Source organism: Camelus bactrianus, chromosome 2 (assembly GCF_048773025.1).
Source record: "Camelus bactrianus isolate YW-2024 breed Bactrian camel chromosome 2, ASM4877302v1, whole genome shotgun sequence".
Taxonomy (NCBI): Eukaryota; Metazoa; Chordata; class Mammalia; order Artiodactyla; family Camelidae; genus Camelus; species Camelus bactrianus.
The window spans coordinates 85,053,084-85,077,076 of NC_133540.1; the positions used below are offsets into that span (position 1 = coordinate 85,053,084).

General features: G+C 30.6%; 1 protein-coding gene across 9 annotated transcripts in view; it reads right to left on the reverse strand.

Annotated features, from left to right (window-relative positions):
- ANKRD17 (ankyrin repeat domain 17) overlaps window positions 1-23,993 on the reverse strand; it is a 155,295-nt gene that overhangs the window by 83,664 nt on the left and 47,638 nt on the right. The window contains exon 1 of one of the 9 annotated variants that reach the window (XM_074344853.1): window positions 45-2,854. The exons of the other annotated variants lie outside the window; for them this stretch is intronic. Within the exon in view, the coding sequence (XP_074200954.1) occupies window positions 45-128 (84 nt within the window). The 5' untranslated portion in view covers window positions 129-2,854. Of the gene's footprint in view, window positions 1-44; window positions 2,855-23,993 lie in introns of those variants that run through there. 9 annotated transcript variants of the gene reach the window in all.

Below are 23,993 nucleotides of genomic sequence, written 5' to 3' on the forward strand. Positions count from 1 at the left end.
GTAACAAATACTGTTGATTGTTTTCCTAAAAGTGACAGGCTTACTTCAATCATTTTTGAGAATGCCACATGCCCAAGTTTGACAGGCACAGTGTTTCCGTCAGTTATATTTTCCAGCAGAAATGGCATTTCATGGGAAAAAAAAAAAGTGTCAAATTCATGTCACATCTCAAAAAAGCCCAAGTGCTCTTCCCTCCAACACCACCATACTTTCATTTTCAAAGTGCTTTATGTGTACTCCCCATTTTGTCATACACAGTAGCATTAAAAAGACATGTATTCGAAGGCAGAGACTTCATAAAATTAATATTTATTGCTCTAATAAGATCATTCTTAAGGGGAAACTGACTTTTAATTTTATTTTTTTTAAACAGTGAGTATATGGCAGTGAGTATATGGATGAATACAATGATACTAGTAAAATTTGGTGCAACAACCTTGATTAAGGGGATAGCAGTTTTACCTACCATTGCTTTTGTATCATCAGTGCAAATACCAACACAGTAAAAAGGCAAATAACATATTAATATTGTGATAAAAATAGTTTTGACCGCTTGAACATCCTCAAATTGTCTCTGGGAACTTGAGACAGCTACAGACCAAACACTGAGAATCACTGATATAACAACATATACCAGATTGAATTAAAAGAAATATAAAGAATTAGAAAACAGCAACTCATAAGACATGGGGAAAAGTTTTATTTTGATATCCCTTGTCATAGTGCTTCTTACAGATAGATACTAAAATACAATTCCTTCCTATTTGCTGATAAATGGTTGATAATTATAACATACAATATCACTATTTAACATATCAAAAGAAATTTATTTCACAAATCTATGGTACTTCTAACACTATAATAACTGAAACAGATACGTTATTAATAACCTAGAACACAATTACACTCATGCCTAATATCCAGATATCAGAAATAGGAAAAAAATTTAAAGAATAAATTCTTAACCAACATAGTATCAGAAACTCCATCTCTGAATACATCTATCTAGTAACCAGGCATAAATCCTATATTTAACCAATACATATTTAATACTAAATTTTAATTTACAGGGAAATAATATGTTTCTTTATAAATTTCCATTAAACTAATGCAGATTAATATGAAATAACCTTTCAGATTTCTAATATTTCAAATACAATTAGACACAGAATACTCCAAAAATAATCTCCTTAAATATTTAAAAATTTTCAAAAACTTTGCAGTATATTAACTTTACCAAGTCTGTAACTATTGTTATGAGGAGAGGGAGTTAAGAAAAAAACAATAATTTTTTTAAACTTTATTTTGAAAGGCAATAGTGAAAACATAAATGTTACACTAGGAAGTGGACTTTGGGGCATGGTTTGGTCATAGCAATATGTGATTCAAAATTATAGCATGGTAAAAAATTGTCTTCTTATCTTAAACCATGGTCGAGAAGATGAGTTTTTCTAGAGAAAAAGTTGCTTCCTAATGAAATTTTCTCTGTTAAAATATCTACAACTTTTCAATCCAGTGAGAGAAGACAAAAGAAAAAAAAAGAGGAAATAATCATGGAAAAATAAACATAGGTAAAATGAACAAATGAAAAATATTTCAGATTAGTTTTAGAAAACAAAAGGTATCAAAGAACAGTGCAAAAGTACAGATCAGACTTACTAAAGTTGCTCAAAGGAGATGATGCATGCAGAAAGAATTATATGAAAAAATTTTGACCAAAATAACTTATTTGTGTATCAGAAAGGGAGAAGGCATGTAGACAAGCATAAAATTTCTATATGCTAAAATAGAGGGTTTACTATAGGAAAAGTCAGAAAGTTACAAGTTAGATCATAGAAAGTATTAAATTTCAATCAAAAGTGATTTTCTGCCAAAAAGTCTCCTTATGCCACATTGTATCTTAACTAAGCTTGGTGAAAATTTACTAAGAAAAATGCATCTCAATCTTTTCATTAGGGATATTAAACACAAAAAAATGTTTTCTTATTGATTTAAAATTTCTCCATGAAAATTCTTTTGTTGATTTTTAAAGTACACAATTCTTACTTTCTGAAAAATTGATAACTTAAAAAACAGATTCAAATGACTATAAGATTGTATATATACAGATTTTTTTAAAGGTATTAGGATGAAAGAAAATAGGAATGGCTATCTTCTCCCACCCCCCAGTTTAAGATTAATGAAGAAACTAATTTCAAAGATACTGTTAGAATCTAAAGACCTAAGTACCACTATTGCTTCATCTGCTTAGCTGTGAGATCTAAGCAAGTCTCTCAGTTATCTCCATCTATATGTTTATTCTGTGTAATTTTAGAAATAAATTTATCACATGACTTATTATTATACATATTTATTGCCTTTCTGAACTCCAAGGAAATAGGGACTTTGCTTGGTGCACTGATACATATCCAGCAACTAGAACTATACCCATCACGTTGTCAGGACTCAAATAATTCTTGAATAAATAAAAGATGGTTTGGGGAAAACTTCCCTTTCAGATTCTAAAAGTTTGTAGTGTATCTGGAGAAGGGAGAGGTAGTTACAAAAAATAAAATAAAGGTACACATTGTAGTTACAAAACAAGTCAAATATTAGGTAGCAGGTAGGGAAAAATGCTGTATCTTCACTGATTTCTTAAACAATTTTAATGCAAACAGTCTTTGTGCAGTAGATACTGAAATTTATTACTATGAGAGGTGTAAAATTAACCCTACTATCAAGGAACTTGTTTCTTTAATGCAAGAGCCAAGGTGTGTGCACAAATAACAATAATACAGGGTAGAAAGTGCATAAGATAATGAGAGGGAAAGAAAAAGAGCCACAAGAGTTTAGAAGAGGAAGTAGTAGAGAATTTCCTCCTTTAACACCAGTTCTTCTTTTCCCAGCTGGAAAGATTCTTGTGCTGTATTACAGAACAAGCAGAGAGAGATATATAAGCAGATGCAGCCTTATTAAAAAAAAAAAAAAGTAACCTTTTATTCAAATGTAAACTAAGTTATGGGCATATACCTCTTTAACATGCCCTTAGTTGAGGTAATTCAGGTGAAAAACTAAAATGCATTTCCCATTGAAACATAATCATTTTTATTATATTATTTCTACAGGAAAAAAATTCATTTTGAATCACAGCCAAGTTCCAGAACATTAAAAATGATCTGAATAAGAAATTCACATAAATGTTATGAAACATTTTCCTTAAATGAAATGTATAACTTTCATGAAGAGGAGGGAGAGACAGAAGGAAAGGAATGTCCTTATTAAATGTATTCTTCCCTAAAGGAAATAGTCTATCAAAGTTACCAATATTCGAAGTATGACCATTTAAATTACATCTAAACTATCTTGGATATGTTGTTTTGACTAGCTGGATATTTTATGAAATGGTGCTTGTGCATTAAATTCTTGTTTAATATAAAGGATCATCAAAATGCAAAGGTCTTAGAGATCACCAGGTTCAATTCATTGCCACAGATGAGAAAACAGAAGCACTGATCCATATTTAAACAGTAACTTTCTCAACATCTAGCACAAAGAGACCAGTTATCCAATTAAATAGTTCAATATCTTTCCACTAGAAGAAGGGGCTGTTGTTTCACTCTGCTCTAGAAAAGATGACTTTAGATTCTATATTTAAAGGATAAAGATGTCATCACCTTAACCCACCGTTTACTAGAAGTGAGTCATTACATGCCTCTGATTTATGCAACATAAAACACACAGTACCTCCTATAAAGTATTCTTGCCCCCCTGAAATAATGCCCAGGTTATAAAAATTGTAAGTCAGTGTTTCTCGATCTTGGCACTATTGACATTTAAGCCAGAAAACTGTTGTTGGGAGCTGCCCTATATATTTCAGGATGTTCAACAGCATCCCTGTCCTCTACCCACTAGATGCCAACAGCAACCTTCCAAAGGTTGTGACACCAAAACATATCTCCAGACATTGCCAAATGTTCCCTTGGAGCAAAAACAGAAACAAAAACAAAAAACCCTGGGGGTGGGAAGGTGAGAACCACTGAGTTAAACAGAAGCAAACAGACAAATGTAAAATGTGGAACACGTTGAGAGAGAGAGAGAGAAAGTAAAAGGCAAGAAGTATTCTAAATTCAAGAGATTCCAGAGACAAAACCAGCAAAATAATGTAGATCTTACTTGAAATTTTCAAGGCAAGTGAAGAAATATGAATATGAATGGGGTATTAAATAGTATGAAAGAATTACTCTGGTTAGGTAAGAAAATGCCCTTATCTTTTAGAAATGCATGTTGCAGTATGCAGAAATAGTGTCACCAATTAGCCATAAAGTATTTCAGGAAAAACAAAGTTGTGCGGCAAATTCTTGATAATGCTGCATGTGAGGAAGAGATCTGCAGAGTCTGTTATTATAGAAGTCTCTGTACTTTTGTGCACACTAATCCTTCTGGTTCTTAGAGATTAAAGGTGATGTTTTACTGCAGAGATTGTTTTTGTTTAAAAAAAAATTTAACAGTAGTACTATTCAATTAACAAAGCATTTTTTACCTTCTCCCCAAAATACATATAACACGAAGGCTTAAGAATGAAAACCAAGGTGTTTTAACAATGGTCAGGGCTGAAAGAATTTGTTTATGCTATTAATGGTATTTTCAATCCTTGTATACTCAAACACAAAGTTACATGAAAATTTGGAAATATAGGGCCATTTGGACCAAGTTAGCATTACATTAGCATAACATTCCAAACAAATATATTATCTTCAGAATAAATATATTATCACTGCTATATTAGAGAAGAGGAGTCCATTTTGTAGTGTAATAAACTGATATTCACGCCAAAGAATACGATATAGTATATTCTGATTAACTATACATCATATATACAAACTCCACTCAATTTAATAAATATTCATCACCAATTACATACTCTGTGCAAAGCAGTAGGATAGCCACGGGAGAATGGTAATACAAAATGATTTTTTTTTAATAATCAATGCCTTCCACAAATATACAATATAGAAAGGCAACTCTATGGACAAAGAGCTAACTACATCAAACAAGACTGGAAAATACTACTAAAGAGATACTAATATTGTACAGAGGAAGGAAAAAACAATTCTGAATGAAAATGGTAAAAAAAAAAATGCTTAAGGAAGATGGGGCCTTTTCAATATCGTGCTGAGAAGTTCAGAATTTATACAATAGAATATTGAAGGATTTAAGTATTAAAATAAATACTTCATGTTTTAGAAAGATAGAGACAACTGAAAGATGGTTTTAGATAGACAGGACAACAGAGACAAAGAAACTAATTAGGAACTTATCAATCATTTGATCAATACATCAAATGAAAGATTATGCAAGGTGGGGACAGGAAAAAGGGTCAGTCTTTGAGAATAAACATACTTTAAAAAATGAGAATGCTAGAAACTACAGAACTTGGACTTCTTGACCTTAAATACTTCCCATCCTCCTATTCCATCACTATCCACCAATTTACTGTTGCTTTTGTTATTCTGGAAACTTCCCTCCATTTACCATTGAATATCAAGCTGGTAATCCAAATATCAAGATGGTAATCTGTATTTCAAGAAAGGTGATCTAAATCCTGAATATATTACAAAGATTTTGAGAATCACAAAGAATTCCCACACTTGCTCCAAGGAAAACACGGTATTTTCAATCTAAGGTTCACCATACTTAAAATTTGAAGCTCTCTTACTCCAGTCAATGCAGAAAAATCCCTCCAAAAGAATGTTTATGATGAAATCTTTGTATTTTTTATGATTTTTACTTTTGGTAAATGTTAGTGTTTAACGTTTATGACCAATGTTGTCATTTCAATAACATAAGGTGAAGTTGTAGATCATAACTGATACCATTTCACCCAAAAAAATAAAGGTTCATCTGAACAACTTGACTTGAGGCCATCATCATGAGTTACATAATAACTCAAGTGTCATCATTTATTCAGTGATAGAGAATGGGCTATATAAACATAATTCAAAATAATAATAGCTTCTGAATCTTGGTATTATTTATCATTATGAAATAGTATCTGTTGCATGTAAAATATTAAAAAGCTGCATATAGAAAGGTGGATATAAGAGACCAATTTGAATCTATGATAATTTTATAATATAAATTGAATAAATTCTCAATAGTTTACATTATGTCTCTTAAAAAAGTCCAGAAAAACATGGAATGTGCTCTTCCTAGCTCTTTGAATACAATCACCAATTTATTATAGGTATATAAAATGTATTCAATCACAGTCATCGTAACTTTTTTTTTGTACATGACCCTGAAACCTAATAAAAATGTCTTTGCTCTTTCTTTTTTATATTCTTAAATAGGGTAAAACTCAGCTAAAATACTATAATTCTTATTAAAGAGTAAATTATTCCAAAATTAATCTATTTCGGATATATTTTTTCTATACTAAGATAAAATATTCAGTAAAGTCACTGAACACTAATCTACATACACAGTGAAATAAAATAAAATAAAAATCCACTTAAAGTCCTTGTAAAAAGAATTTCAATTAATAGTATGACATGGTATTGGTATCCTGAAATTAAAGTAAATAAAACTAAAGTGAATCTGACTAAAAATAAATTTAGCTTCCAAAAGTCTATTCATTAGGAAAACACTGATTTATACCTATATTCTTTCATTCATACTTACCTGTCCACCTAATAAATTTTAATCTAGGAATGTGCTAAAAATCAGTGGTATAATGGAAAATACAGCACCATTTTCACAGAGCTAATACAAAACATGACTTCTTATGTTTCGAAGGATTTATCTACCTCCAATAATTCAGTATGAAATTACAGCAATTTATTTTGAAACCTGTGACATTAATTGTAACCTCTATAAAGTAAACAAATTATTAATGTTTAAAATAAAAATTATGTGGAATTTTCAAATCTAGAGTTTATATGTGGATTTTTCTGGAATATATTAAAAGTTACAGATCATTTCAAAGATTTCCTTAAACTCTGTATCAACAGTATAATGCAATTTAATTATAAATTTAGCCTATTTCTGGTATTATCATTAGTCATCAAATGTTATAAAAACAGCTCAGAAAAAAAGAATTCTTATAAGATGGTGTTAAAATGCAGATTTAGATACACACACACATACAGATTAGACACACACACACACACACACACACACACACACACAGTCATAACCTTGTGAAATTTGAGAATTCCAAGAATATCAAGTCTAGAAAGATTCAGGGGGTGGGAGGGCCTGTTAATAAGAGAATTAAAAATCAGATTGGTGTCAAACTTCTCAAATACAAAACTGAATGCTAGAGACAATTTGCAATTAAAAGTTGTAAAGCACAAGCACAATTATTTTCAAAAATTCTAAACTGTAGAATGAAATAAGTTTTTAAAGATGTAAACACTTTGAAAATTTAAGAACCACAAACAATTCTGAATTGACAGAATATATGCCTTCAACAACAAAAATTAATCCAAGGAAAAGACAGCCTTGGAATCATAAAACCAAGCAGTGAGGAAAAAAACTAGTAGAATATAATCTATTTTTAACATTTCAGGTAGTAATTAGTAGATAATTCCTTAAAGTTAAAAAAGTAAAAGCATATTATAACATAAACTTGTTACTAAAATTTCAAATTATTTTAAAAATAGGAAAGCGAAGATTGAATGAAATAATGCCAAAAGCCTATGTTAAGGGAAAAGGAGCAACTAGTCACAAATAATGTTTAATTCAATTCAATGCCTGCTGAAAAATAGAAAGAAAACACATATTTTTCAAACTGGAAGGGAAACAATTAAAAAAAATTTTCAAATTCAGTTAAAGACAATGGGGATGTGGGTGTAAGATAGTAAGAAAATACATCTTTGCCAAAACTTTCAGTGTTAGGAAAAAGACGAAAGACCAAAAGATCAAGTTAATATAAAAGTGAGTGGGAAAATTTCTCTTATTTAAAAAAAGTGACACATAGATTAGGGTTTTTTTTAAAAAAGGAAAAACTTAACTATATGCTATTATAAAAGAGATATCAAAGAGATATCAAAAATTCTTAGTCATAAAAGTTGAAAACAGAGGTATGAAAAAGCAATCTCGAAGATGTCATTATTAACATCAGTCAATAAAGAATTCAAGGTAAAAAGCATTATATAGAAAAAATATTTTATAATAATAGATACAGTATACCAGGAGTGTGAGATAGATCAACTTCTATGCACCTAACAATATAACATAGAAATGTATAAAGTAAAAATACTAGAAATAAAAATAACTTGAAAATTGACACAATGTACTGGGAAACTTTCCACATACTCATCTCAGAAAATAAGGAAAGCAAGTAGATTACGCAAAGATATGGAGGATTCCAAAATACAATTAATGAACTATATTTATATTTCATAGTGAAACAGAACTTAGTATATCATATGAACAGAGAATACACAGACTTTGAAAACAAACAAAACCTGACCATATCTTAAGCAATGAAAAATCTCAAGAGATTAAAAAAAAAATTAATACAGGTTACACTCTTAGGCAAAAAAAAATTAATACAGGTTACACTCTTAGTCCATAAAGCTAAAAGAAACTAAAAATGAACAATACATGGATAACACTATACTTAAAAATTTAAAAAGAAAAAAGCATATTAATAAACTATCAGAATACAGAGGAAATGAAAATTAAAATTGTGAGCATATTATTTCCAATGGAATTTGGTCATAGCAGTCCTTAAAGAAAAACTCAAAGTCTTAAATGCAGTTGGTAGAACACAAGAAAGATTTAAAATACATAAAAAGCTTCAAAATTAAAATACAAATCAAAATATATCAATATAATTTATAGTAATAAATACAGAAATGAAGAAATTCAGAGAAATACAAAAGTAATTAATAAAACAAAAAAACTGCTTTTTGTGTAAGTCTGACAAAAATGAAAGAAGCCTGACAAGTCTGATTATGGAAAACAAGAGAATGAAAAAAACATAAGGAGTCATTAAAATTAGAAAACTGATCACAACTCTACATCAATAAAGGTGAAAGTCTAAATAAAATGGATGGTTTTCTAAGAAAAGAAATTATCAAAATTACCTCAAGAAAAGGTAGAAATAGAATATATCCATAGAAGAAATCTTAAGGGTAGTCACAGATCTACCCTTCAGGAGGAACAGAGTATTATTATTTACAAAGTCTAGAAAATAAATTGTAAGACTTCTTAGCTCATAAGTATAAACAACACTATTAACACACTTCAAACAGAAATAGCAAAACAAAACAAAAAACTAAATAAAACAAAAACTTAAGTAAAACACACCAACAGAAAATTCAGCAGATGTGAAAAAGTATACACACAACACATACATGAAAGAGCATAAAGAAAACATTGTTTTCATCATTCTTTAGGACTTAATTCATATATTACCTTCTCAGATGACAATATCAAAGGAGGTACTTTCCTAATATCTCTATCACACCACTCTTTTTATTTCCACAGTACAGCACAGTCTAAAATTATCTTATTCTAGGGTACTTGCTTATTATCTCTCTTCTCCATATTAGAAAAGAGAGGAACCACTTGGGACTTACTCAGCACTATCACCAATTTGTGGCAAAGTTCCTGGCACAATGCAATATTCAATACTGCAAGTATCCAAACACTTGCTGATTAAATATTAAAATTAGCAACACCATTATCAATATTAGGTAAATGTATTAATGTAATTCACTAAATACTAGAGGTGAAAACAATATGTACCATCTCAACAACAACAAAACAAGATAAAATTCGGTATCTATTACCACGGAAGTATTTCTTAAGCCAAGAAGGACACTTTTGTTTCTGATAGTGTATTCTATCAGAAATCTAAGGCATGTATAAATGTAGAAGTTTAAAAATTTCCATTTAAATCAGAAAAGATGCCCAAATTAGAACTAGTAATGGACAGATCTGGAAACCTAACCAATGCAATAAGACCAGTAAAAAAACAAAAACAAAAGCAAAAAAAATAGAGAAGTATAAATACTGAAAAAAGGAAACAACCAAATGCCATCATTTGCAGAAAACATCACCATCCTTCTACAAATTTCAAGATAATCAACTGAAAATTAAGTAAATGGTAAGATCAATATAAAAAAAAATCAAGATTTCCTGTTTACTAGCAATAACAAATTGAAAAAATAAAGTGCAAAATGGAAGAAAAGATGTAATTCACAATAACAACAAAAAATACCCAGGAATAAACCTAACAAGAAAAATGTAAGACCTACATGGAAAAAAAAAAAGCGATAAAATTTTACTAAAGGACATGAAAGAACACCTGAAGAAATGGAGAGGCATACCATGTTCCTGGATGGGAAGATTCAATAGTGTAAAGATGTCAATTCTCCCCAAATTAATCTGTAAATTCAATGCACTTCCAATCAAAATCCCAAAGGGATTTTTAATGGAACTTGACATGTTGATTCTAAAGTTCATCTGGAAGAGAAAATACACAGAAATTGCCAAAATTTTTTTGAAAAAGACAATGAGGAGGGTTGCCCTACCAGATGTCAAATATAAAATGTCAGTCATCAAAACAATGGGTATTAATTAAATCAAGAGTAAATATATTTTGGACTTTTAAAATATGATATTGGTGGTTTTTCAAGTCAGTGAAAAAAAAAGATACACTGTTCAGTAAATTATTTTGGGAGAATGATTATAAAGCTGGAAAAATTAGTTAGGTCCCAACCACAGAATATATATTTAAAAAATTCCAGATGAATTAACACCTGCTAGAAACATAAATAAAACTAAAGAAGTAGCAGAAGAAAATTTAAGAGACTAAATTACTATAAGAAAGCTTTTCTGGAAAGACAAAAAACCCAGAAGCTAGGAAGGAGAAGATCAACAGGTTTTGACAGTATAAAACTAAAAAATCCAAAGATTCCATAAAGTAAGACAACTGACAGATTGGGAGACAATGTTATAAAATACGATGTATATATTATAAATAGAATTATAAAAAATTCCTAAAACTTCAGGAAGGAAAAGGCAAACCCCACAATGGACAAAATGTTGTGTGCAGGCAATTTATATGAATCATACCAAATGACTAATAAATATGCTCAACTTTACTGGAAATCAGGTAAATACAAATTAAAATGAGGTATTAATTTTCATCCATTGACAAATACTATTTTTTTGAGGATAATTTGGCAGAATCTACAATCAACATTTTAAAATGCAATTTTCCTTCTAGGAATTTAGTCTACAAAAACACTTGTACATGTAAGCAAAAATACGCACATGGATGTTCATTATAGTATTGAGTATAACAAAAAAACTTAATCCTATCTACAGAGTAGATAATTAAATAAATTATCCTATGAAATAATAAATATTGTCTGAAGAATAAAGCAAATCTACATATAAAGGCCCACACCATAATTACCTAATGCACCTGTCCTGCTCATTCTGTTCCATTACTTTTCATCTCTTTAGCCTTCATTATTTATCTTTCTGAAACTTAACAATAGTGACATTTTCCCCTCAATTTGTTTATTATCTTCTTCTTACTTGAATATAAATTCACTTGGGCAAGGATCACATTTTGGTCCTTCCTTTGTCCTTTACAACCAGAATATGAGCCTTAAACATTAAGTACTTAAAAATATTTCCTGAATGAATATACAAATATTGATGCAGAAACATATCAACATTACATTACATTAGGTGAAAAATGCCAGCTTCAGAAAAGCAAGCAAGATATGTGTCTGCTCAAGTAGATTTTAAAAACAAAATGTATGTACCTACAAGAACATAAACAAAAGATTTCAAGATACATAAACCCAAGTGATAAACAGTGGTACTCAAAGAGTGAAATCAATGAGAAAATTTCACTTTTTTACTTGTCTGTCATTTTAAAAAAAATGACAGTGTAGTTTCCTACTGTAATCTTAGCAAATAATTAAGAAAAAACTTAAGATCCTCAAAGAAAAATATCAAGAATAACTTATTTTCCCTATTTCTAATAAAAATTCCAAAAGACCTATCATAGTAATTTTTATTATTTTGAGATATAAATTATTAACTTGCTGGTATATGTAATTCAGTCTGAAATACACATGCAACCTAATTAGTTTGAAAGGAATGAAAAAAGTCTTGGCATCAAAATCAAGTAATTGTAAGATTCAATTAAAACAATTGCTTATTTTCCCAAGAGGAGCAAAACCAGGAAAATATTATACTCTTTCCCCTCATTCTTTTTCCTTCTGTATCCAATTAATTTTTTGAAAGCCAGGTTTATCAAAGTATAATTTAGAATAAAATTCACCCATTATTAGTTGTATAAATCTATTAATTTTACAAATATATAATTACCACCACAATCAAGATAGACAATATTTCTATTACTCAAAAATTTCTCTTGTCCCTTTTTATAGACAATCCCTTACTACTACCCTCTGTCCCCAGCAACCATGATGTTTCATTTTTTCTTTTCCAGAATGAAATGGAGTCACCCAGAGTTTTGAGTGCAGCTTCCTTCACAAATGCACAATGCCTCTGAAATTCATGCATGCTATAGCATACATCAGTAGTTCATTTCTTTTTATTACAAAATATTATTCCATCATATGGATACACCTCAACTTGTTTAACTCTTCACCAGTTAATGAACATTTGAATACAAGGCTTTATGTAGGCATGTTTCCATTTTCCTTAGATAAATACATGAGGACATGTCATATGTTAAGAGTATATTTAAATTATAAACTCTAAAATTTTAATATACTCTTAAATTTTAATATATTATTAAATTAAAACTTGTAACTTAAATATACTGCTAGACTTACAAATTACAGTGCCATTTTGATTTCCCACCTGAAATGAATGAGAGTTCTGGATGCTTTGGATTCTCACCAACATTTGGTATTGTCAGTTTTTCCTTTCTTTTATTCCTCCTCCCTGGTCTACTACGACAAAATAACATTGTTTTACTCTCCAATTTCTTAGTGATTAGTGAATGATACTGAGGATCTTTCCCTGTGCTTATTTGCCACCAGTGCATTTTATTCCATGAAATATCTGTCAAAAACCTTTTCCTCATTTTTTGTCCAGTTGTTTGTGTTCTCTCATTACTGAGTTGTGAGAATCCTTAATATAGTCAGGATACAAGTCTTTTTATAAGACATATGGTTTGCAAATGTTTTCTCTAAGCTGATTGTGTGTCTCTTCGGTTTTTCAGTATCTTTTGAAGAACAAACATTCGTTAAATTGGATGAAGTCCAAATTATCATTTTTTTCTTTTATTTTGCATTTACTGTGTCCTATTGAAAATATTTTTGCCTAATCTAAGGTCACAAAATTTTTCTATGTTCTCTTCTAGAGTTTTATTGTTTTATCTTTTATATCTAGATTTATGATCAAATTGAAGTCAATTTTTGCATCAAGTGCAAGCATGAGTTGAAGTTCCTTTTGTAAAAGTATATACAAATGTTCCAGCACCATTCATTGAGAAGACTGTATTTTTTCTATTCAGAAAAGATACCTAGGCATCTCTGTGAAAAATCAAGACATGGATTTTGTCTAAACTGTCTATTCTATTAATTTCCATGTCTATCCTTTCATCAATATCACAATATCTTTGTTAATACAGTTTTATATTAAGTCTTGAAATCCAACTTTGTTCTTTTTTTCAAAATCGTTTTGGGTATTCTAGAGTCTTTTCTATATAGATATTAGAAACAGTTTGCCGATTTCTATCAATAAGAAAAAAAAGGCCTGGTAGGATTTTTTTTTTTTTTTATGGAGGGACTGGGGATTGAACCTAGGACCTTGTGCATGCTAAGCACGCGCTCTACCACTGAGATACACCCATCCGACCTCTGGTAGGATTTTGATTCAAACTGTGTTGAATTCTACAGGCCATTTTGGGGGAATGAGGGAGGGGAATGACATCTTAATAGGACTGAATCTTCCAAATCACGAATATAGTATATATATTTTCATTTATTTAGCTTATTGTTTATTTCTCTCATAAATGTTTTATAGTTTCCATACACACTTTATCCTTAAATGTTTCTTGGTTTTTGGTATTATTATAATTGATACTTTAAAAATGCTTCACTTTTCAAATGTTCATTTCTAATATACAGAAATATGAGACCTTGCTAAACTCACTAATTAGTTTAAGTATCTTTTTTTTTTAGATTTTGTGCATAGACAATCATGTCATCTGTGAAGAAAGATGTTTTACTTATTTCTTTCCAATTTCTGTGCTTTTTTTTTTTTTTTTAACATACCTGACTAGGATCTTCAATACTATGTTGAGTAGGAATGATGAGGACAAAGCCATTCAGACATGGAGTTTTCTTCGCTGAAAGGTTTTTAATTAGAAATACTATTTCTCTGTTAGATATAATATTATTCAGGTTATTTATTTTATCTTCAGGGAGATTTGATAGTTTGTGTTTTTCACAGAATTTGTCCATTTCACCTAAGTTAAATTAGTTGGCAAAGTAATTCATAATACACCCTTATTAACCTTTTAATAATGTACGTGGGTGGGATACTATGTCTTCTGTCTCTTGATCAGTTTTAACGATTCTTTAAAAGAACCAACTTTCAGTTTTATTTTCTTGTTTCTACTTTCAGTTTCAGTGATTTCTACTTTTATTTGTATTACTGCTTTCATTCTGCCTGCTTTGATTTAAATTGTTCTTCTTTTTCTAATTCCTCACTGACTTTATTCTTTTTTAAATATAATCATTTAATCATTTAATGTTTTAAACTTCTCTCTAAGCACTACTTTAGCTGCATACCACAAATTCAGATATATTTCATTCAATTCAAAATATTTTTTAGTTTCCCAGGAGGCTTCCTCTTTGACCTGTGTATTATTTTTAAGATACACTGTTTAATTTTCAGATATTTGGAGGTTATCCAGAGAGCTTTCCATTTTTTATTTTTAGTTTAATTTCATTAATCAGAGAACAGAGACTCTTTTAATCAAAATCAAATTATTTCCAAAGTTTTATAGGAGTTTTAAATTCAATGGAGATAATTGACAGAAAGCCATACTGTACCAAAGTTGTATTATCAAAAAATGATAAAAAATAATAAAATTGTATTATTAAATAAACATCAAATATGAGGAAATTTAAGTCAATTAAAAAGCAAGATTACTAGTATCAATTTTTCTTTGACATTTAACAGAGAAAAATATGAATGCTCCACGCCAAGAATCTTAAAATTTTAAAGGTGGAAAGGATCTTAAATACCACCTAATCAATGATAATCTACTCTCGTGGTTAACCATTGAACATTTATATCTTTTTCTAACTCTGAAATTTTACATTTTAATATCTAGCATCTCTAATTCTATCATTTTATTATCTATTAAATCCATATTTAACTGCATGCTAGGACCCTATACCTTTCCACTTTCATTCAGCTTAGATGTTCCCTTCTAGATCATTTCTTTCCTGTTCAGTTCACAATTAAATGTGCACATCATCTCAAATATTTTGTAATCAGGACCTTCTGAGTTTCTCTTTCTTGGCTAACTCATTTAAATACTGATATGTCCTCTTCATTCTATCTTGTTTCTTTCTTTTTGCTTAACTTATACAGCAAGGTAATGTCATCTATAAACACAAGTTTTAACTATGACTTATTCTACTGATAATTTTCAAATATTTCTCTCTCCCAAACGGACTTCTCTGCTGAGCTTCAGTTCAGTATTATCTAAACCACTAGATATCTCTTCCTGGATGTGCTATAGACACATCAATTAAACATATCTTAAAATGATATTTTTCTGTGCTCTCTTCCCCATCTCCAAGAAAAGAAAGGTCTTAATCCTGCTTTACTTTTTCTCAGAGGAAAGTATAGAACCTTGTCTTTACTATCTTCATCTTCTCATTGGCTTCACTGCTCAGAGATAATACTTTACAGGGGGCAGCAACAGAGGAGAGGATTTTCAGTAGACTATCATTCCACAAATTGAACCCTATATAAATTATATATATGTATACACACACACACACACACACACACACACCCCTAAAACTTAATCAGGCACAAATAATTAAGAGTTAGATTTCTATGTATTCCAATTCTTTTGAAAAGCTAAAGCAGATCTTATCACTCTTTTGTTCAAAACTGACCAATGGTTCCCATTTCACTTAAATCAATGTCAAAGTCTTTACAATGTTCCAAGGTGTCAAGGATTATGATGTCTCAGTCACTTATGTAACCAAGTTCTAAGAACACTACAGGTGCTTAATAAAATAGTTGCTGAATAAACAATTTCCAACATCTAGGTGAAATCTAACAAGAATATTCTCGGCATGTCAAATGATGGTGAGCAGCAGTAACATTAGGACATTAGATACTTGCTTACTTGAATTCATAAATATATATGTATCGAATCTGATAAATTTCAATCAAATTTTTATTTGAGTAATTACTGGAACAGATTACTGCTACCTATTGTAATAGTTTTCTCTACTCATTCGTTTTGCTTTAAGTGAGTCAAAAGGTAGTTTTTAAAAGGTTCATTTTTATGCCTGTAATAAGAATAGACTCTACTTCTGCTCATTTGTGATTTTCCCTAAGTTTCAAAATCCTAAAGGTAGAAAAAAATGTTAACTCTTTCTTAGGTGAGGCTTTAGAACATTTGTATTATCAATCTCAATGAACTTACAGAAAGATACTTTCTAATTTTAAAATTAATTGTATTTTGCATAGAAATTAGTCATAAAATCTGAATTTGCACACAGAAGCCAAATAGTAATATACAACCAAATGTAAAGCAATGCTTACCCTCCTCCACCCATATCAAAAAATGCTTTGGAAAAGGGGCAGTCACATTGTATGCTTCCTTATTTGGGGATGACACATTAGCCCAAATAATACTAGGATATAAGTATATGTAAAATTCACATGATAATTTTTCTAAAGGAAAGAAATGTAACAGGGTTAAAAATTTATTCCCAGTCTTCAATTCTAAATGCTGGATCACATTTTAAAACTACTTGGTAAATGATTTCACTGTAGAAATCAAGAATAGACAGAAGAAAAATGAAAACCCCAGGTGTCTTAAAGTTATATGAACAGATGTTTATCACAGCTGCAAAAGTACTTTATCTCACTAATCTTAAACTGAAGGAAAGATGTGTTCTGACAAGCTGTGCTAATGACCCAAAACGTTAAGTGTTAAAGACATTTACGTCAAGGTACATGTCAAGAATCAAAAATAAAATTATTTCATAAAATGTCAGCGTGAACAAGAATCAATATTTTTCAAAATTACTTCATAAAGTATGTAGACATTTTAGTAGCTCCTCTATATCCTGAAGTTTATATTTAAGTAGCTATTATCAACTAACTCAATTCATTGCTTAGCACTGACCCCAAGAATCATTTCAAAGGACTGATACATTAAAAGCTTTCCATAACTAAGTTTGTGGGGATTTTTTGGCATGACCTGGTAAAAGGTTCACAAAAATTACTCAAATGGCCCCTGGAAATTTGCTGCTCTTTGTAAGATGTCATTAACTCTTATTTTGGAATAGTTTTACTAGACATACATGAAAATAACAATCATGAAAACACATGTGTAGGGAAAATACCCTCAAACTATAGAACTAATCATAACTTGCCCTGTCTTGGTTTCCCCACTGAAATCTTACTTTCTAATTCACTGAGTTTGTTGCCTGCTGGCAGACAAGAAGCAGGAGGTATGCAGTTTGAGTCACATGGTGTTTCCACAAAAGTCTTGTCTTCATCCTAAGAATAGGACTACTGTGCAGTGAATTTAAGCAAATATGAAATTTAAATATTTTAAATTACAAAGATTAAAAATTAATTATCACTTGCATTATTAAAAGAATCTTCATGGCCAGCTGTACTCAACAGATATTGTTTATTAGCTTATTAATCTGGATGTGAGTCTCAATGAGATCAGTAACTCCTGATTGGCAGGATCTGTCTCTACTAAATCTGTTTCCACCACAGCACTTCACACATCTAAATGTCACAGATACAGCATATTTTATTTACTACATTTAAAATGTTTGAAAGAAATTAATAAACTCAATTTTTAGAAAGAGATCTATAAGCATTCTCTAACTCAAATGTTCTATTTGTCTGCTGGTTATTTAGAACTCAGGATAGCACCCTTTGAGCCTCCAACTCTCCATCAATCACTCTAAACTGTGCAGCTCTGAAATAGTTGTTAGATCTTGTGTTGCTAATACATCCCACCCACAATAAGGGCGCTTGTGGTAGAAGGTAGGAAAGCAGTTATTATGCAAATACCACTCAAGTCTTATATTCCTATAGTCATATACTGAACGCTGTTTACATTATGGAAATCAAAGTTTATCAAATATTTACAGCACAGAGAATTGTGCTATAACACAATGAATGCATCCTGATAAACCTCACATTCTGTAAATTAGCACATTAAAAATAATATGACATAGGGAAAAAATAGGATTGGGGACACTTCACTCAAAATTTAAGCAACTCTAATCAGAACACTACAAATAAAGAAATACTACAGTAAATATTTCTTAACTTTTAAAAGAAAAGAGAACACTGTAATAGCACTTTCAAGAAATATCATTCAGCCAAACTGAACCAGGACAAAAAAACTCAGGTGAATGAGCATCACATTAAATATATTATCTACTCTTTGACTTGGTGTATTCAAGTGTGTTAGTATACTTTACATTCAGCCCCTATCATCTGATTGTACAAAACATAAAAATACTGGGAAAAACTGTATACAAATCAATGTAACCTCAAAGTTATACTGCCATCATTCACCTAACTTTAGGTATCCATATATATATAATCTAAATCAAAACATTTTTCAAATTACCTCAAGAAAACAAGTATAAACTGAAATTGTCAGAAGCAAATTGAAACATATGATCATTCCATCTACTTATTAATTGTATACGAGTATTCACTTGTTTTAAAGAAACATTCAATGGAGCAGAAAAGTTTTACTAAAATATCCTTGACTTTGATCCTAGAGTCATGATAATAAAATAATACAAATTATGATTTAATGAGCAATAAAAATATTTAAGTCTACATACTGAACTCCTTAAATAATCCAAACACATTATTTACTTTAGTTTCTCATTGCAAACGAAAATCCTGTTTCATTGCAAACACACACCCAATAAATTAACTGAATAGCCATCAGCAATATGTTCTTTTTGATAGAGTCAGATTATTTAAAAATATGTCTACTTGACACTCAAAGCTCAAGACTTCTTAAATGTGGCTAAGTTGTCTATATGATATGCTGGAAAAATGGCTTTGAAATATACATGCATATGCAAAACCTCATCCAAAATCCATATTTTTGTAAAAGAAAAGAGATAGTTCAAATGTCAAAAGCCCCATGAGTCATGATTAATAACTCAAGAAGTAATTCCTTAGTATAAACAGTCTAATATCAGAGAAAGAAAATTAAGATAATTTAGTATACTACAACTTCACCCCAAATCACGAAGGAGATTATACCAAAATTACAAAATTTCTTCTATTGGACATCTGGCACCTACCACATATCCCCCAACAAAATCAAAGCTATCCTTTCCCAAAATGATACCCAAATACATTCTCCAATGAATACATACTAAATTAGATGAGTCATGAACATAACAAATCACAAATCTTTAAAAATGTGAAGGTGAAATATCCTAGCTAAGAAAGGTGACCTAAAACTTATATTAGAAGATATACAAAAATTTGAAGAGTTTGGTATCAAAAATCTTAATGAATTCTTACTTTTTGTGAGCAAATCCAAGAAGAAGTAGCTATAGAACATTCTAAACAATCCTCGCTGTCTTCCCAACACATCTCCTATTCATGGCTCTATTTGCCTCAAGTTATGACAACAGGACATCAGTGATTATACCACAGAAATTATTTTGATGCTTGCCCTGGGCCCTTCACTATAGGTTGCTAAGAAATGTAGCCTGCCTCTGCACCCTGCCCAGGCACACTGGGGAGGCAGGGTGAGGGTGGGAGTAGGGTAAAAAGAGAAGGAAAGGAGGAAAATGGGAGGGGATTAAAAAAGAACAAAAGAACAACAACAACAACAAAAAAAGCCATCAGGACAAAGAAAATGTCAGTCTCCCAGGCACCTTCCAGCAAGAAATCCCGTATTTAACTGAAGAAAACATGTCTCAATTTTCCATTAACTTATATAAAATATTCTATTTAATTCTACTTCTTCTAATCCCCTTCAAAACATTAACTATAGAGGCATACCCCAGGAATGTATAACTACAATTCCCTCTGCCTGGAATCACTAAGATTTTCAAATAACTAGCTTATTCTCAACATTCAGGTTTCTGTTTAAATTAGTCATTCCTCAGAGTATTATTTTCTCAGCCCATGAACAAAATAGCTACTCCTCTCTGTCACAGTCTATCCCATCATCTTGACTTCACTTTTTAATAGTATCAATGCCAATATTAAATTGTATTATTTATTTTCTAGTCAAATTATATATTGTCAGTCTTCTCAACTAAAATATAAGTTCCTACAAAGTAGGAACTTCATCTGTCTTTTTCACAGCTGCAGTCTAAGCCAGGAGCAGTGCAGGACACCTAGGAGGCAGTCGATAAATATATGTTGAATCGTATCACTAAAGATATTTAACTTTGACAAGTCCTTTACTTGGATACTCTGAAATGTATCTCTATGCTTTCCATAGCTTTCATCACCTTAAAAAATTTTCTGACAGAGTATATCCATGAAGCATATCTTTTTCATCTAGAGTATTATTGCAACGAACATTTATACAGTTGAGTATACATCCTTTTTTGAAGCTAAAAAAATATTAAACACAAAAATGTTCTTGTGCTAACAGAGATTTACTCATATTTTTAATCCATCATTAATTTCAGAATCCTAAAAGAAACACAGAAGAGCTTTGTCTCTGTGTGCATTAATTACAGAACAAAATAGATTTGTATTATAAAACACAAAAGGAACATTATTGTCCAGACTATTTAAATACTGAAAAAGTCTATCATAACAGACTACAGAATTTCCCCATCTGAATTTTTTTTAGAAAGTGACAGCGAATTCAAAGGTCTGCTTTCCATTTAACATAAAATAAAGAAGCAATTTTACTTCCTTGGTGCTATGGACCAAAATCCTTGTGTCCCTCCTAAAATCATACGTTCAGATATACCCCACAATGTAATGGTATTAAAAGGTGAGGCCTTTGGGAAGTAATTAGGATTAGATGTCATGAGGATAGAGCCTTCATGAATGGGACTAATGCCCTTATAAGAGTCTTAAGAGAACTTGCTTCCTATCTTTGCTCTCCACCACATGAAAGTACAAGAAGTCAGCTGTCTACAACATGGAGGAGGGTCTTCAGTAGAACCTGACACCACACTGGCACCCTGAGATCTCAGACTTATAGCCTCCAGAACTATCAGCCATAAATTTCTGTTGTTTACAAACCACTCAGTCTGTAATACGTTATTATAGCAGCCTCAATTGACTGAGACACTTGGAGAATTCTGGGGCACATTGCTTTAAATTCTCTTTATCTACAGCCTTAGAGTAATGGTTCTCAACTTTAGCTACACACTAGAATTAACAGAAAAAGTACTGATGCCTGCCATATCCTCAGATACTCTGATTTAATCATTCTGGAGTATGGGTTGGGTATAAGAATTTCTAGAAGCCCCCAGTTTAATACGAATGCAAGACCAAGATTAAACCACAGTCTAAAAAATAAAAATTAATAGCTCCATCATGAAAGTAGTTTAATATATGAAGACAAAAATAACTTCTTTTAATTGAAAGGCATTTAGTTATCCTAACGGCTGTTAGCTTTAGTTTACATTCAAAAACAGCCAAACATTTTATCAATCACATAAAAGACATCAGAACTTTTCTTTCTCATGCTTCCTCTCAGTTATTAAACAAACACATCAAAATACCTCTAATATACTCAGCACTATGCTAAGAACTGATGGATAAAACTGGATCACTGGACTCTTGTAATCAGGCATCCACCCCTACCTTTCAGATAACCCCACCTCAACCACCACTATGATTACTCTCTCCTCTCCATCAGCAGTTAGATTGTTATCACGAGTACAACTGTAATGCCAAATGTATATATCCCTTTGGGGGACTAGTGTTCAAGTTTAACTACAGATCTACTGAATGTCAAGCTCTGTTTTTACTCAAGGATTATTCATAGGATTTAGCCAATCCTGGTTAAAAAAGTAGTAATTCTGTAAAGAATAGGTATCCTGGAATATAAAAGGTATGGCCTCACTAATTAATCACCTGCTTAAATGGTGCTGGGAGAAAAAAGTTGACAGTCTTACTTATCACACCATGTATTACAATATAAAATTAATTCTAGTAAGACTGAGTTAAAAAACATATAGATGAATATTAAGGGGAAAAATCTGTTTTTAAATATAAAAGAAGAGAAATTAATTACAAAGGAAAAGAAAAGACACTTTTATATAAAAAGGTTTTGCAAAAAAACTTATAAAAAATGTAAATAATAATCTCAGAAAAAAAATTTACCACATTTGAAAAGATTCATATCAATACATAAAGATTCTCTCAAAACATAAAGCCATTTTTCCCTAGCAAAATGGCCAGAAGACATTTAACAAATGTTTTTCTAGTAGAAAAACTAGAAATAACCTAGATAACAAATAATATAAATTCACAGTAAGTTATATTCTCAAGCTAGAACAGTACGAAATCACCAAAAGAATCATTTTCAGAAAAATTAATAAAATAGAAAAAAGCTCAAGGCATGTATATGTTAAAGGTTAGGACACAAAATTCTCAAGTCTAGTAAAAATTCAGATGTGAGCAAAAAATTGAGATGTAAATATTAAAATGCTGTATTTTTCCTATATGCTTCAAAATCTTTACAATGAATATGTATTAATGTAATTAACAAAAGTTTCAAAATCCATATCCCTTGAACTAGAAATCTACTAGAAATTTTCTGAAATCCAGAGGAAGCACAGAAAAACACTCATTGCAGAATTATTTATAATATCCAAAAAAAAGATAATTTTGAAAGATTTATTTAAATTGATACTTCCAGCAAATATTTAAGGACATAGAAAATAAATAACATAGAAGCGGGAAAAATCAAGATATATAATACTTTAAAACAATATGGTCCCAATTTATAAAAAAGGTGATATATCTGTATTTGCACAGAGAATGGACTGAAAGGAAACATATACCATAATAACATTGTTCATTTTAACTTTATTTGAACCATTCTATATTTTCCAAGTTTTCTGAGATTTTACAATTAATAAAGTTTTCCATCCTATTCCTAAACAATTGACAATAGAGTGTTTGCCATTAGTAGTAACCTGAAACAGTTTATTTTAAATTGCTTCAAAATGTATTTACTTTTCTAAACATAGGAAGCTGAGAGCAATTTTTAGAATTTTTCACTAAGTATGTTCAGGCCTCCTTAATATGTACTATGAAACATAAGCATATTAGATGCTGCTATACAAACACAGTACACTATCAAGAGTTAACACTGGCAGTCAGTTGTGCCACATGCATCCGCAACTGGAACTGCTTGACACTGTTATCTGTTGAGTAAATACTGCATGTACACAATATGAAATGACTTTATAACTAAACAGATGAGGGCTAGAAAGATTATAAGATGTGGCACCCTATTAGCCACAAAAGATATTTCAATGCAAATTTGCCACAGCTTACTCAGTCTATTTTAGTATAATTCTCTCCACAATCCAGAAGTTTAAATATAGTGATTATATGGTTTATAGCCACAGCAAAGTAAATAGTACTTGACTAAGCTTCCCATCTCTTTTCAGACAATGGACAGCAGGCAAAATAAAAATATGATGACTGGAAAAAAATAAAGTGAAGCCTACAACTTCCCCATCTTTTTGTTATAGCCAGCAGTACTTGAGGAAAATAAGGCAGAGAACTCAAGTTCTATTTAG